The following is a 14,041-nucleotide window of genomic DNA, read 5'->3' on the forward strand; positions in this document are numbered from 1 at the left end:
CAAAATGGCTGTACAGTCACATGTGCTGCTTTTTAACTCTCTGACTGTACCACTTAAACGGGGGGGGGGGGGGGGGGGGGGGGCAATAGAATTGTATTGGAGCAATAGTTTTTATTGTAACATTCACTTTAACCTCTAAGCATGTAGGTATTTGTCCAGTGAGGTTTTAATAGTTAATTTAGTTGATTTGAGGCACATTTTAGAGCTTTATTTGGTGAAAACTCCTCTGCAGTAATAGTCTCTACCCACTTGCTTTAAATTGGTCTAGTCTGTGTTAGAAGGTGCCAAATAAAGAGTCAAATTTAGATGCACTTTTTTTGATAATAATAAAGTAATATGCAGTAGATAGATGGAAGTCATATTTTTTTTAATGCGTCTGTATTAGTTTTCACATGTCTGGAACAAATTAATAATAAACAATCATGTGGCACGTTTTCATACCATCATTGACTGTGTGTGCGTGTTTGTGTGTGTTGACATTTTTCTTCACGTGTCGTGTCTCTCAGGGCATGTTGACTCTGGTGTCCAACTGCATCGACCGTCTGAACGTTTACAACAGCGCGGCTCATTTCGGGGAGTGTGCCGGCTCGGAGGCTGGCGCAGCCTGGAAGGACATCCTCAACCTGCTGTATGAGCTGCTGGGTAAGACTCCGGTTCACCACACACACACACACACACGTGCCACGTGCACACGCACACGCACTCACACATGCTCGGATACACAAGGACAAGCACACATTTAGATTCCTGATTGTAATCAGTCGCATGAAGGTCAAGTAGCTGTAAAAGTGGGAATTAGCGGGTGGTGACGACGTGTTTCAGCCTTTTATTTAACCATCTAATGCTAACTAACTAATGCTTCAAGCTCCCGGGGAAGGTTTGGCTTTACATAGAGAAAGCAGGTGCATGCACACTGATGAGCCATAACATTAGAATCACTGAAAGGTGAAGTGTTAAGATCCATTTCAAACACTTTATGTGTTGTGGCCACACATAAAACGTGAAAGCGAAACATTGTGCACAAGTTACGGGAGCGGGTACAGTGCAATGATGTAAGTTTGAATACAAAATTGTAATGGTGCACTCCAGAAGAGCAATGCCAAGACCAGACTGAAGAAGTGGCTGAGCCATGTTTGTGAAGCATTATGTACCGTATAGCAGGGGTGTCAAACACACAAACAGCCCAATTTCATCTTGAGTTAGCCGGACTGGTAAAATAGTGTCATAATAACGTTTAAATTTAAACTTTTGATAAAGTTGTTGTGTCGCAGAGTATAGATGATGAAAATGTTTATATTTAAAAGTTTCAAATCTGAGGATTCAATGTGTGCTGCAGACCTCTTGGCCAGGTCACCCTTGTAAAAGAGATCTCGATCTCAATGCTTTTCTTTTCATAGTTACATATAGGGGAAATTTAAGAAAAAATATTGAAAAAGTTTCCAAAACCAAACAAATCGTACAGTAAATAACTACCATATAAACATAAAAACAATTTTAATGCCGGATGACTTTCTAGCGCAAAGGTGAAATGTACGAAAAACCTCTCGTTTTGCTGTTGCATTATGCATGTATTTACAAACTCGCCTTGACAGCACGGCTCTGAGACGAGTCGGGTAGAATGAGGCAGCATCACTGATGTCTCAGCTTGGGTCTCTGTGTTGTGTTGTGTTGTGTCCTCTCCTCTTTAAGAAATGTGTTAGATAATCAATGTTTTGTCGGGCCTGATTGTCGTCTCTTGAAAAGCTGGCTTTGACCCATGGCCCTTAAGTTTGACGGTTTTGATGTATAGTTAAACATGTTGACGTTAAATGCCAAACTCAGATTTGATGCGTTATTGCTTCTGATAACTTCAATGATATGTATTTATTAAAACTTTAGAGAATTGGGGGTTATGTGGATATTCTGTGTCTTCAGGCTCAGGAGTCACTGCTGTATGAAGAAAAATACTTCATACAGGGGTTTGAGCTCCACTTAGGTACATTGAGGATCACCAGCCACAGACATGGCAACATGCTTGTGCAGAACTTTATGTTTTGTTCTGCAACAAATGTCTATCCTGGTCTGCAGTAAAAGCTGTGAAGTCAATGTTAATTGTCGAAACAACAGGTGGAGCGACACAATGTTATACTATACAGGTGGTCATAATAATATGGCTGATCATTCTACATGCATACAACACAAGTATCAAATACCTATATAGACATGCATTAATTAGAGGACAGATTTATAAGACATAAACTCTTTCCATGGTGTTTGATTTGCGTCTAAACCATCAGCTCAACAAGATTCTAAACATAAAGCTCTGTGTCCTTTGGTGGCTTAATTGTTTTTTAACTATTGTCAATGTTTCATCAGTTTTGAATCCTTCTTTAAAAATGTATTTACTTTTGTGTAAATACTCCATTGCTCAATGTCACCAAGCCCTTCTTTGTAAAAAAGGAAAAGCTTCATGACCTCTTGTACCACCGACATATGCTCTGTCAGATACAGACATATCTCACTAAATTGACACAGTATTTCTTTTTCTTTTTTTGTCTGTGCCGTCTTCCATTCAGTTCGATGTTTCTCTCGCCGACGATATAAAAGATGCATTTGCAAGCATAAAGGATTGTATTGATATCATTGTTCGTTCTTAAGAAGCCCAATAGCACAGATGTCACGTTTATCTTTCATCCTCTTCCAGTGAAGCCCCTCTGCCCTCTAAGGATGTCCTTCACGCTCTTATTTACACTGATTTCACCTCTGAGCTCCTATTAGTGTTCCAGCCACGTCTCTCTCTCTCTCTCTCTCTCTCTCTCTCTCTCTCTCTCTCTCTCCCTCCCCCCCCCCCGCTCCCGTTCCTTCCTCTACACACCTGGTTGTGCACGGCACTAAGTGGATTTGGGATGCCTCTCCTCTTTCCTCTGTCTCTTTGCATTGGTTGACCCTGTCTTATTTTGCGAGGGCATACCTTGTTGTGCCGTCTCATCCTTCTACCTTAATTAATATGGATAAGAGTGCCAAAGCAGAACCTCCTCTTTAACTGGCTCCGGGCATTTAAGGTTTTCAAACTTCAGTTTGTGTTGCTCTGCTGTTCTAAGACATTGAACACTGAATCCTCTTGTCTGAAATTTGACTCGTACCCACTTTCCCTCATGCTCCGCAGCGGCACTAATCCGGGGGAACAGGAACAATTGCACGCAGTTCTCCAACAACTTGGACTGGCTGGTGAGCAAGCTGGAAAGACTGGAGTCATCTTCAGGTACGCTCATTAACAGTCTCGCACATGCTGAGCCTCCAGAGAAAAGTGAAGCACTGACAGGTGCACAAAGTTTCTTTTGTGGCAATCAAATGCTTCTGAACAGAGACAAAAGATGAGAAGACATGAGAGGTATATAGGTACCTGCACTCCTCAATAGCAAAGGATGTAACTACAGCACTCCACCAGTGTCCGCTGGTGTGTCTTTCTCTTCTGAAGGTGTTAACTAATTGATGAATTTTGCGGCTGTGCAGGCATCCTGGAGGTTCTGCACTGCATCCTAATTGAGAGCCCTGAGGCGCTCAACATCATCCAGAGAGGACACATCAAGTCCATCATATCACTGCTGTACAAGCACGGACGCAACCACAAGGTGAGCGGCGAGGGCACGGCACTGCTGGTTTCTGAGCGTTATCGCAGTAAAAACTGTGTAATATTTATTAAATAAGAAATTCATTAACACAGTGGGGATTAGTGCAGAGAAAAAAGTGTGGTTAAGACTTGATCCTTGATAAAAATCCAGCATATAATATGACATCCATTCAAAGCGAACAAATGACATCCATAAAAGTGGATTTAAGAAGCTCAGTAATTGGACCAGGCAAGTTTAAATAGAGAAATCATGGAGGGTAGATGAGGTAAAGGAGAGAGTCAATGAGACGAGGCCATGACCTGAAATACGTTTAAAATTGGTTACTAGCTGGATGCTGGAACTCAAGAATAGGTCTGGATTTGGAGATTGAAGCAATCTGTTGGGTCGATACGATTGAAGCAGTTCAGGCTGTTCAGAAGGTTCTATTCTCTAGTTGTAAATACATTTGAACAGACATTTGAGGTTTTGCTGAAAAGAAGCAAGATGATGGATCTTTCCTTTCTGTTTATTCAGGAAATAGAGAGACTAACTATTCTTAGTTTTCCCCTCTGCAGCATCACTTCGCTCGAAACAAAAACCCCAAATACTGAGTTTACCTAAGGTGCACCGTCCTATTGCCAATCTATACTGAACAAGTCTTCAAACCTGTTACTCTGTCTGCTCTGCATAACACAAAAATATGCTCACTTGATCCCGCGCTGTCATGGGCTTTGAAAGAGCCCTGGTCTGCTTTAAGACCTTCTGTACCATCTCTTGTGCACATGTCATTCTCCTCTGTAGTTTTTCTGGCTTGCTTAAATCACTGCTAATGAAACATTACCTGATTACAAGCCTGTTTCACATTTTTTTCTTCCCGTTAAGTGTTTGAGAAGGTGATCAAAGTTGGTTGTCGATTATCAAGGGATCGCTAAGCTTCTGCATTTTTCCAGGTAAATGATGCCACAGAAACGGCCTTTATCAAGATGGTGAATGGTTTGCTGCTGATTATGAATTTGGGTGTCATTTGTTGGCTTTAAGAGCAGTTTTTAATTCAGTTTTCAACTGCATTTTAAACAGATTGAATCATTATTTTGATATCTACTTAGAAAGACCCTCAATTTCCTGTGTTATTAAGAATGGAGTTCCTCGAGGTTCTGTATTGGAACCTCTAATGTTGTTCCGGTTGGCATCTGTGGGCCATATCTTTATTTTTATTTCATTTTCTTTTTTACTTTTTCCATTGTTATGCTGATGATTTACAATTGTGTATGATTGTCTTTGAAAGGAAGTAAGAATGTGAAGCCTATTTGGCTTTTAAAAGTGACTCTTTGACTGATTTTTAATCAATTACATAGATGAAGTAAGAACCTTGATAAGACTCAATGTTCATATAAAGAAGCTACTTAAAGTTGCCATCTTTTGATGGTTTTGTCATGTAAAGATGCTGTGAACTTTGTCTATGCTTTCATTCCTCTCTCATATGGACTACTGCAATATTCTCTTGTCAGGTTTGCCTAAAAAGGCTTTCTAAGGTCTGCAGACGGCCCAGAGGCAGCAGACCGTGTTATGACTGGAGTTGGTAAATATGAGCACATTACCCGACTGCTGGCTTCTCTCCATTGGCTACCTGTTCAGGCGAAAGCAGATTTTAAAGTGCTTTAGCTCACTTTGAAAATATTAAATGGCATTGCACCAACTTGTCCGGTTGATATTTTAAACCTTTATGTTCCCACATGTTCTTCATATTCTTAGGATAGTGTCCTTTTGTGTGTTTTTGTACAAGTATGCAGAGTAGTTGCATTAAAAGTAATTTCTATAGTGTTGTGATTAATTTGGACCTATTTCCCAATTCAATTTAGTTCTGCTCCTACACAAAGTGTGGTTTGGTTTCTACCTCAAGTTTGGACCTTTTTCTTCACCGGGTTTGGTCTGTCTCTCCACTAAGTTCGGACTGTTTCTATGCTAAGTTTGGTTCTGTTTCTATACTAAATTTGGACCTGTTTCTAAACTAAAATTTCACTTATATTAAGGACACTGGTTTCTTTAGTCTATCTGATCCTCATGACAAGAGTCTGTCACATTACTCTTGAGTTTAACAGTAAATTGCTATTTCTATGCTCTTGATTTTTATCAGGTAAAAAAACTTTCCAAGGACTTTATGAAGTTCGCAGCTGATTGCTGCTTTTCCAGTCTCCATGCTAAGCTAAAAGAAGTAGCTCCTGGCTAAGGTTATGTATTCACTGTACAGACGTGCGAGTGGTATCGATCTTTCATCTGACTCCCGGCGAGAACGCCGCATGCTCATGTATCGCCAGTGACGTGTGCGTTGCCAGAATTTTTTAGTCGAGCAAGAAAGCGTACAGCAACCACCGAGAGTGCATCATGCCTGTTTATCTCCAGTTCTCTCCTCATTGGACTCACCAAAAAGGGTTCACTGGATGCACATTTGTTTCCATAACAGTTCCCGCTGGGCCTCTTTGTCACCTCTTCTTCTCTTCAGCTACTAATTGATTGTGCTTACCCTGCACCAGCATGCAAACTTCCATCCCTGACAACAGCCTTCCTGAGGGTTTGCTAGTATTTGTCCCCAACATGAATCAATCTGTTTAAAAGCAAAATCAGATCAGGAGCAGACAGTTGGCTGGCCGGGGTCATAAATCAGCCTGAATGCAGCGTTTTGTTATAGATGGAGGAGGCGAGAAAAGGTCAGTGATTAAGTGTGGGCGCTCTGGCCTGTCACCCATCGCTGAGCTTACCGGCCAATTTAATTCTACATCTTTGTTAAACTACTATCAGAGGCATATTATTGGTGATTGGTGATATTATTTAGCTCCTAATCAGGTTTTCAGGGTAATTATGCAGTGGTTGCACAAAAGGAGTTGGTCCAAGGAGCAACAGTGATTAGGGACGATGGTAATTTGTCATTTCCAGTGTTGGAAATTACGAGTTCAGTAAAATGTTGCTGTAACAATGGCAGTGGAAACAGCGAAGTAATGGTTCCTCTCTGGAAGCTTTAGCATTAGTCTCTCCACAAGGGTGTCAAACTTATTTTAGTTGTCATACGTATAGCCCAATTTCATCTTGAGTGCGCCGGTCCATTTGATTAGTGTCATAAATGAAAATGTCTATAATTTTAATCAAACCTTCTGGTGCAAAATACAATGAAATGTCCAAAACACACTTTTCCTTTCGCTGTTGCATTATGGATGATGTTACAAACTCACCCTGACAGCATGGCTTTGAGGAAAATGCTAGTTTGCTTTTATGGCAGCATCACCGCTATCTCAGCTCAGGTGTCAATGTTACGTTGTGTTTGCTACTCTTAGGAAAATTCAATGATTCCTTTAAATTCTTTACAATTAGCTTGGTGGTTTGGCCACGTTGACCCCCAGGCTGTTTGTTTGACAGCCCTGCTCTATATTCTCTGAAATATTCTTCACATAAGGGTTAACTACCTTCACTATCTGCTCTGTCTCGTTGTAATTAATCTGTAGGTTCATTTCGTTGAAGTACAGATAGTTTGTCTCGTTTGCCATTATGCCAAAGACGTCATCCACATTGCAAGAAGGCATGCAGTTTTAAATGTATTAAGGATTTATTGTTGTGTACTGCTATTTGATTTTCAACCAACTCCAGCCGAACTTAAGTGAATCAGCATCAGAGTGTCATCAATCACAGGTTTTAAATGTTATTAAGCTATAATTAATTTACAAGTCCGGCCCAGTGAAGATCAAACTGGGCTGTGTTCCGAGACCAAAATGAGTTTGGTGCTTCTGCTTTAAGCTGGAGTGCATAAAGTCGGTTTGTTCACTCATTTTGGACCACAAGATGTGCTCACGTTAATCCTTGCTTTATGAATGTAAAATCATCCAGTAAAGAAGGTTTTTCCCTAATAATTCCACAGTGACACACATTTAAAAAAAAAAATCTTAATTAGAAGGGACAATAAGAAAAGTTATTTTTCAATTAACAGTTTTGTGTTCATGAGATGTTCTCCCATATGTTTTGTCCTCTCGTCGTTTCTGAATGATGTTTTCAAATGAGTTTGTCAAAGTGCAGGACAGATCCCCAAAACATCACAACACCTGATTGATATATTTCATCTGCAAATATAAAGAAAAATAACCCCCCCAAAAAATGTGCTTGGGGAATACATTGCACACAGCAAAGTTATTTACATTTTCAAACATATGTCCAATGCTGCATACGTGTAACCAGAAATCCAGTAAAAGAAAGTACCCATTTTAGAGACTTTTCATACTAAAGATTCTGCAATTTGTTTGCCAAATTCCAACTGTAAATATAGCTTGTAAGGATGATTATATATACTTTTCTCTGGGTTGTGATCTCTCATTTTGAATTTTGGATGACGTCCCCGGACTGCTTATTTTGTGCCTCTACTGATCAGACTGAATCTGCTTGTATTGATCTTTGACTTGACGACTTAAACTGGCTAAACCAAGTCTGTCTGCTGTGTCACGCCACTGTCTTTCATATCGGAGTAAATCAACTTGGTCACTCAGAGCTATTGAGTCATTAATTATGTCAACCCCACTTGTCTTTTTCAGATTCTGGATGTGCTCTGCTCACTGTGTGTGTGTAACGGCGTAGCTGTGCGAACCAATCAGAACCTCATCTGCGATCACCTGCTGCCCAAGAGAGACCTTCTGCTCCAAACTCAGCTGGTCAACGATGTCCAGAGGTCAGAAAACTACGTCAGGATCCTCTGGTGCTCCAAATCACAGGGAGGGGTTTCATTTTCTAAAATCACACAACAGGTTGAATCTCTTGAATAAAATGCACTTGGTTATAAGAAGTGGAAGGATTGCTGAAGCTGAAAAGTGCAGCTTGGCTGTTGTGTTGCTTAAATTGTACTCGATTACAAGGACAACTTACAAATCTAAAGTGCTCTTTTCAGAAATTATTAATATCAACTGCTTTTTGACCATGAGAAATTCAATAGCAGGCCTTCAACTCACTTTACTTGTATACATAATATATCTCTATTTAAGGCACATTTCATCAGGTAATAAAGTGATAATGTAAAATTCCTGCTATGGAACACAAGTTATTGATAAAGCAGAGTTTTTCTTGACCTTCATGACCAGAAAACGTTATTCAGTAGTGGCTATTCAGAAAGTAGCAAAGCAGATCATGTGTTTTACATTTTACATATTTGCAAGAAATACTCAAACATACCCAACATAATTAAAGCAATGAGTATTTCTAATTCATTACTTCCTGGTTTTCAAGTACATATAACAGTCAATGGTTGTTTTTCTTTTTTTCTTTCTTTCTTTCTTTCTTTCTTTCGTTCTTTTTAACCAGTTTAATTATCCCATGCCTTTGTAGTCTCCATTCACTGCTGTATTTAAAGTCACATATACTGTACATATATTATGCTGGAATATTCAGACATTACTGGTAATTCACGGTAACCGGTGGAAATAAGTATTTTCTACCGAACAGATTAATATGAGTTGTGCAACCTGTTTTATTTTTTTATTATTCTTTCCGTCTGTTTCACAAACATGGTGCATCACACTGAGGTTGAATTTTGATTTGCAAAGAGCAGATTGAACTGACTATAACAGATTTCTTGTTTGTTCTTCCACTTTCCTTTGCTCTGCTATAAATCAGAGGGTTTTCAAAGTGTCTGAAGTTCATCTTCAACTTAATTGCTTTCACATTGTGAAAGCTTTATCTCCTACTCAGTAGTAACATTTGTTTGAATGCCAGGTTTATCACATTATAAGCTCTTACTTTTAACGGCTGTTGGCATCGACAAGTAATAAAAACACTACGTTTAGAAGCTTTGATTCAGATATGCAGATAAACCTTTTTGTGGAATCTGTTGATTCCTTACGGCATTGAAATACATGAGATCGATATTCTTTCTTTTGCTTTTATTTGTTTGAAATTAAATCAGCCGAATATGACAAGGTCAAACATTTAGTGATTCTCATCTCATGGCTTTGTTGGCAGTATGAGACCGAACATCTTCCTGGGGGTGAGCGAAGGCTCGGCGCAGTACAAAAAGTGGTACTATGAACTGATGATCGACCAGGTGGACCACTTTGTGACCAGCGAGCCCTCCCACCTGAGGGTGGGCTGGGCCAACGCCAAGGGTTACGCCCCCTACCCTGGGGGAGGAGAGGGCTGGGGGGGCAACGGTGTTGGCGACGATCTCTACTCGTTCGGTTTTGATGGGCTTCACCTCTGGTCAGGTGGGTGGAGAGAAAGAAACGTGTGTGTGTGTGAGTGTGTGTGTGTGTGTGTGTGTGTGTGTGTGTGTGTGTGTGTGTGTGTGTGTGTGTGCGTGTGCCTGTAGTTTATGTCCAGACGGATTTGTTATCCTACAGGAATTATTTTTTTCTGACTATTTCTCTACATGTTGAATCTCAGCGAAGTGATCTGTGCCACTAGGATGCTATTAACATTTTGTGTGTGTGTGTGTGTGTGTGTGTGTGTGTGTGTGTGTGTGTGTGTGTGTGTGTGTGTGTGTGTGTGTGTGTGTGTGTGTGTATGTGCTTGTGCTTGTGCTTGTGCGTGTGCGTGTGCGTGTGCGTGCGTGTGCAGGTCGTATCCCTCGAGCAGTGGCCTCCATGAACCAGCACATCCTGACATCGGATGACGTGGTGAGCTGCTGCCTGGACCTGGGAGCGCCCAGCATCTCCTTCAGGATCAACGGTCAACCCGTGCAGGGCATGTTTGAGAACTTCAACACAGACGGACTCTTCTTCCCGGTGGTCAGCTTCTCTGCGGGGGTCAAGTGAGTGTTCCCTCTGCTCCATCCTCACATTCGCATAAGAACCCAGCAGATGAGAGACATTTATACACACATGCAACACACCTACACTCGACGAACACATCCATGTAACCCACCTACTCAGTCTGCTTCAAATGCATTAATCCTCAAGGCTTTTATTGGAGACAGGTTAGAAAAAAAACAAAAAAAAAGCTCAAAGACTAGCTTTAGTTTCCTCTCTGTTACCATGGCGACTAGAGATAGTGTGATTGACAAGACTTTAAAATGAAATTTCATGCTCCAGCAGTTTTTCTATGAATCAGTGATTGACTTTGAGGAGCACAGCAGCCTTTTGCAGCTCCCAATTGAAGATGCTTGACACCAGAAGACTCGTCAGAGACGACTTCATAACCAAATGTCAAAGTGTCCTGCAAGAAATTAATTTTCAAAGACGGTGTGGGAAGACAGTGCATGCAGTTCAAGCAACATGTAGAATTCTGTCCCTGTCCAATGTTTTTAAACATTTGTCCTCATTTTACGGCCATAAAAGTTATGAACAGAACCAGTGAGAAAGGTCACCGTGCACTGGGAACAGGTCCGACTTACTGACGGCAACGCGAACCAAACCCCTGCTCCTGGGCGTACAGGGACCAGAGCACTTTGTTGTAATATCCATTTGTATCTGATACATTAAATCAACTGAAATCAATATATTAGTGCAATATATGCCTTTCTAACAAATGACCTATACATGTATACAATGTAAACATGTATAATAGAGTTCATTATTTACCAGTTGTGGGTTGTGGTTTTCAGGTCTGAGTTTTCCAACAAAGTGACACTGTTAGAAGACGTCTGAGTGCGTGAGACGCGTCCGGGCTCGTACTCGAAGCTGACCCAGTGAACCGGGCGAACATCCCCACGGGTGTAAACGTGCCAAAAACTGACAGCCTGCTCCTCTCACACACACCGTGCTCAATAATTGAGGGCTCCAGTCGGAGCGGGCTGGATTGCGTCACTACTACGACTTGTGCAGCTATTTTGGGCGTCCTCAGGAGAGCCTCTTCACAGTGATAGCCACAGACGTGTTTCAAGCTAAACTTGTCGCGGTTCCCGAGGCGGGGACTGATTGAAGGGGATTAAGAGGAGGAAAAGTGGTTCCGTTTAGCCGCCTGCTTGATTTTAGTTTGCCTCTTTCATTAATTGCCGTCTGGTTAAAATTGTCTGCAAAGGCTGATTTCTATTTAGACACAGTTTTACCGAGATTAATTGTTTACAGTCTATTGGTTTTGACTGTTTTTTTGTAGGGAGAATATTAGTTCAAATTTGGAAAAAAACAGGACCAAAAAAATGGTTTACAACAGTGGTGTACTTCAGGGGCCACAATTTCATCTTGAGTGAGCCAGACCGGTAAAATAGTGCCATAATAAACTTTAAATTTCAACTTTAAAAGTGTTTTTTTTGTCGTGGTATAGAGCAGCGGACCCCACGGACCGGTTTAATGTCAGACAATATTTTCACGGTCCGGCCTTAAGTTGTGGTGGATGAATACAACAAAATAAAATGATACGACCGACACAAAAACTATGGTATTTTGTAAATATAATAATAAAAGTGAATTCACTGTGTACTTTACTTACCCTAACCCTAACCTTTTCCTCTTTGCAAAAAAACTTTCCAAAGACGTCTGTTTTTTACTCATTTTGCTGCTTGTGGGTTTAATATCGGTGCTAATGTATGACGTGACCGAGACAAGCGTGAGTCATCGACGGATGTACCGGAGAGAATTCGGTAATTTTTCTAATTAAAAGATTGTTCAGACTCGGATAATAAATAAAACGTAAATAATGTAAGTTATTTATTCTTTCTGTGCAACCCGGTACCAAACGACCCACGGACTGGTACCGGGCCGCTGGTATAGAGCATACGAGAAGAAAATGTCTTTGAATGTTGAATATCTTGAAAATCAACATAAAGCCAATTTTAAGGGAACCTTCTGGTCCAAAACACAGTGAAATGTCCAAAAAACTCTTCTAGCTGTTGCATTAAGCATGTTTTTTTTTTTTAACCTGGTTTTGAGGCTAGTTTGATACGAGGTAGTTCATGGCAGCACAACAGATATCTCAAGCTAAAGTCTTAATTCTGTGTTGTGTCCGCTACTCTTAAATTAGTTACAAAATCTATGTGTTCTTTGAAATATTAACAATAATCGTGGTTTGTCTGGGGCAGATTTGAGCTATCTTGCGGGCTGGCTTTAGCCGACGGACCTTATGTTTGACAACGCTGATCTAACAGTTTATTTTATGTTAAACATAAGCTAAATTCACTGCCGATGGAAAATGAACAAAGCTACTAGAAAAAACAGTAGTATACATTTCCATTAATTAAAACTATTTCCTTTAACATACATTTGAACTGATTTTAATGTAAATGTATTTTAAGACAAGGCAGGCCTATAAATAAGAAATTCTCCTTCTACTTTACTCTGTAACATGTGTAACTTATTTGCTTATACTGTAGACTCTAACAGTCAGTAACAGAGATTTTTGTTGTGAAATCTCTAACAAAATCTGATCAGAAACCAGTTCCTTAGCATTGGACTCAGTATGTGCTGTGTTGTCTTAGGCCCTGTTTACACGACAACATTTCACGTGACAACACCTAATCCGTTAAAAAAAAGAAAGGAGTGTGTTTACACTGCAGCAGCTGGCACAGGGACAATGATGTAGTTAGTATGCCGGGCCATGGGAGGGCTCTGTTGATTGATTTTGTGATGAAACCGCACAGACGTGTGCAGAGAGGAATAAGCTATAAACATGGAGAAAATGGAGAGCACCCGACATCCGCATGGACTGATGATGCATCAGATGCTATCAGGGGTGAGTCTCAACTATAAAATTACTGATATGGACGATAAAACTAGAATACTGACCGCCAGTCATACCACTGCAGGTCTCCATGTTTGTTTACTAGGGATGGAAGGGGACGGGATTAAAAACTTTGCGGATACAGTGCATCCGCACACTGAATTACATGTTAAATTAACAAAAAAAGAAGCATAAAAACTATTAGGATTAGAATAGTTCGTTGTTAGGGTTTGTTTAAGTCACTGCAGCTTCAAACACCTGATTTCTCTGTACAAGTGACCATGAAAGAAGACAAGGAGGGGGGCAGGTATATCCCCAATAGCTCTTTTCATCATGCACAATCGACCACACACGCCATCAATTGCTTTAAAAAGAAAGGCTCCTAAACATTTGTTACACATTTCCTGTCTTCAGGGTCCGTTTCCTGCTGGGCGGCCGACACGGTGACTTCAAGTTCCTGCCTCCGTCGAGCTACGCTCCATGTTACGAAGCCTTGCTGCCCAAAGAGAAGATGAAGGTGGAGCCGGTGAAGGAGTACAAGAGAGACGTGGAGGGGGTCCGAGACCTGCTGGGTACCACGCAGTTCATGTCCCAGGCCTCCTTCATCCCCACGCCTGTGGAAACGAGCCAGGTAAAATCTTTACTGACAGCTCTGCCATGTGTCACTCACACCCTGGCTCCCCTCAGTGTTGATGTATAATGGCGAGTGACAGCAATGTTTGGTGAGGAAAACAATGTGCAGGGACACTCGACACGACAAACACCATGTATAGTTCAATTCGCCTCATTTTGCCTTTAGTTTGTATTTTCTCTTTTCTTCAGTTCAGGCAAGTAGG

The 14,041-nt window shown here is 40.9% G+C and overlaps 1 protein-coding gene across 1 annotated transcript in view; it reads left to right on the forward strand.

Moving 5' to 3' along the window:
• Window positions 1–14,041, forward strand: part of LOC308142661 (ryanodine receptor 3) — a 149,738-nt gene that overhangs the window by 59,295 nt on the left and 76,402 nt on the right. Inside the window, 7 exon segments of the mRNA XM_080513175.1 lie at window positions 507–642; window positions 3,146–3,241; window positions 3,493–3,611; window positions 8,159–8,292; window positions 9,576–9,817; window positions 10,170–10,362; window positions 13,620–13,836. Of these exon segments, the coding sequence (XP_080369301.1) occupies window positions 507–642; window positions 3,146–3,241; window positions 3,493–3,611; window positions 8,159–8,292; window positions 9,576–9,817; window positions 10,170–10,362; window positions 13,620–13,836 (1,137 nt within the window).

Source organism: Blennius ocellaris (assembly GCF_963422515.1).
Source record: "Blennius ocellaris genome assembly, chromosome: 17".
Classification (NCBI taxonomy): Eukaryota; Metazoa; Chordata; class Actinopteri; order Blenniiformes; family Blenniidae; genus Blennius; species Blennius ocellaris.